This window comes from Durio zibethinus, chromosome 9 (genome assembly GCF_047325235.1).
Source record: "Durio zibethinus cultivar Kanyao isolate XHJ-2024 chromosome 9, ASM4732523v1, whole genome shotgun sequence".
In the NCBI taxonomy this organism is placed as follows: Eukaryota; Viridiplantae; Streptophyta; class Magnoliopsida; order Malvales; family Malvaceae; genus Durio; species Durio zibethinus.
The window spans coordinates 2,467,983-2,470,519 of NC_143170.1; the positions used below are offsets into that span (position 1 = coordinate 2,467,983).

Here is a 2,537-nt window from a genome sequence, read left to right on the forward strand (position 1 = left end):
AGTTGAACATTGTACTTTGCTCTCTGGAACTGAAGAATTTCTTGTCTGTCGGCAAAAAAAAAAAAAAAAAAAGGCAATGGTAACAAATACAGTGACAAGACAGGAGGAAGTACATTTTTCTTGTACAGTTTACAAATTTTTAAAACTCATGGAATAACTACTAACTAATAACATCTTAGGTTAAAAGAAAAAATTGTTTTTGTTGAAAAGAAAACTTATAATTATTTATTACTTTAATTAAAGTTTTTATCACTTTTTCAACCTGATTGGTTACAATTTTTTTCTTTCTCTTTTCTTGTAAGTGTTCACTTTTTTTGCCGACCAACTTTTAATTTGCTGGTATGGTACTGACATATCTTATACCCTTATTTTTTACTTTTAAAACTTATTATTAAATAACAAAAATCATGATACATCAATATTATAAAATTTTTTTAAAAAATGTAACATTAAATACATAAAAATCAAACTTCTTTCTTAATACGCATACAATTAAAAAAAAAATTTTAATGGAATGGAGTTTACGAAACCTCCAACAACTAGATAATTGGGTTTTAGCACTAGTACTCCTTTACTTACCATCTCTTCAACAAAAATTGCTTTTGACAAATGAAAAACCCTAATATTTAATCCTTCTATCTAAATAAACTTTGATTGAATCTGTAAGCAGTTTTTTTTTTTTCATTTTATTAAGAAAGTTATGGGAATTTCATTGGTTTTCATGGTTAACGAGGGCATACCTCCATTGAATAGTCTTAAACCGCAAAATCAATCCTTTTAATTACATTTTTTAAAAGCATTGGCCTCCACAATTGAAAAAAAAAAAATTTGTTTTACAGCGGTAAAAAGACCCCCATGTCCCAACCTGACCTCAAAATAAAAATTAAAAAACATAAAATTTCTATTGTCACTTTGCTTTCGTCATTAATGGATCGTTGTCTTTCCACCCCAAGGAAACAGTTCCTAAGACAGAATCCACGTGGGTTATAACCTTGGTCTTGGAATCACTGTAGTAGTTTCATAAGGTCATTTTCGTCATTCCCCATTACATCATCCACGACACACTCCTCCTTTAATATCTCGCCGTATCCCTTCTTTTCTTTTCCATTTCTTTTCCTTTCACCTCAACCCAAAAAAAAAAAAAAAAAATGAAAGCTCCCAACAAAACAAAACCGAAAGCAAAGTGTTAGAAAGAGAAAAAAAAAAAAAGAGAGAGCGATAGATTTTAGATTCTTTGGCTAAAATAAGGATCCGTGTATGGCAAGCGGGTGGTTCAAATCTTTGCAATGCAAATCGAGGGCATTCGAAGATGTTTATCACCCGAACACGAAGCATTTGATACCCATTTCCAGTTGTAGACGAAGTTCTCAGAGCTTCAAAGACGTCATTGAAAGTACCAAGAAAAAGGGCAAGAAATCCAACTCCAAGATACTTCCAAAGCCCAGCCGCAAACCCGAAGCCGATTTGAATAATCTTCCTCATCGACCTCGCCGGAGTAGTTCTGCTCCTGCACGTCCCGTTCGGAACACTGACCCTCTTCTGCCAGCACTGACCGAGATGCCTGAGGGTCACCCTTCGAGGAATGTCGTGGAGATTATTTTTCACACGAGTTGGAGCCCCAAGGCTTTCACAGGTGGGATCGAGATGATTTTTAAAGTTCAAAATGGGCCGAGGACTGTGACCCGGTTCGAGGAATATCGAGAGACGGTCAAGACTCGGCCTGGGTCGGGTTCAGGTGGTCCGGTTTCTGCTGACGAGGAAAATGCGAGGTGCGTCGCTGATGGGAACGAGGTCATGAGGTTCCATTGTTTGGGTCCCGCTTCAGGGAACTGTGGGATGAACGACACGCGGCTATTTTTCGGATGTAAAGGTGCGGCGATTTGCACGTATTCCGGGAGCGGCGGAGCCCACGAGAGCGCCGGAGGTGGGAGTGGACGGAAGGCGATGTTGGTTTGCCGGGTTATTGCAGGTCGAGTCTCGAAGCGGGTAGGGTTCGGGTACGATTCGTTGGTGGATGGGCGAGTTGGGTATGACTCAGTGAGTGGGGACAACGGCGAGTTGCTCGTGTTTGATCCACGTGCGGTGTTGCCTTGCTTTCTTATTATCTACAAATTGTAAAAATAGTGGGAAAAAAACATCTTTTTTATTTTTCTTTATATGTTTTTTTTTTTCATTTTTTTTTATGACAGTGCATCATCTTTGTTGCATTTATCAACACAATTTTTTTTTCCGATTCAGTTTTTTCTAAGTTTCTTTTTGATAATTTTAATGTCATTATTATTAGTAAAAAAATTGGGTTGATAAAGGTTAATGGATCAAGTAACTTAATTGTTTTAAACGTTGAAATTTAAATTGTAAATTTATTAAATATTAATTTTAAAAAATAATAATATAAATCAATTTAATTAAATTTCAGATTTATTTTTACATTATTTTGTTAATCCTTTAATAAATCCAATCTACCGTTTTGGCGTTATTGTGTAATTGGATTTTGAAATAAAGTGCTGTTCAGAGTTTAGATCATTTTGTGATTTGGT

At 35.8% G+C, this 2,537-nt stretch overlaps 1 protein-coding gene across 1 annotated transcript; it reads left to right on the top strand.

Annotated features, from left to right (window-relative positions):
* Positions 1 to 1,102: 1,102 nt before the first annotated feature.
* LOC111315305 (uncharacterized) lies at positions 1,103 to 2,231 on the top strand. Its single transcript, XM_022916935.2, has one exon. It carries the CDS (start codon positions 1,258 to 1,260, stop codon positions 2,116 to 2,118), a length of 861 nt encoding a protein of 286 aa, XP_022772670.2. The 5' UTR covers positions 1,103 to 1,257; the 3' UTR covers positions 2,119 to 2,231.
* The last annotated feature ends 306 nt before the right edge of the window (positions 2,232 to 2,537 follow it).

Bases quoted from the DNA above. Each gene is read 5' to 3' on its own strand.
- LOC111315305 (XM_022916935.2), top strand. From the start codon at position 1,258: ATGGCAAGCGGGTGGTTCAAATCTTTGCAATGCAAATCGAGGGCATTC.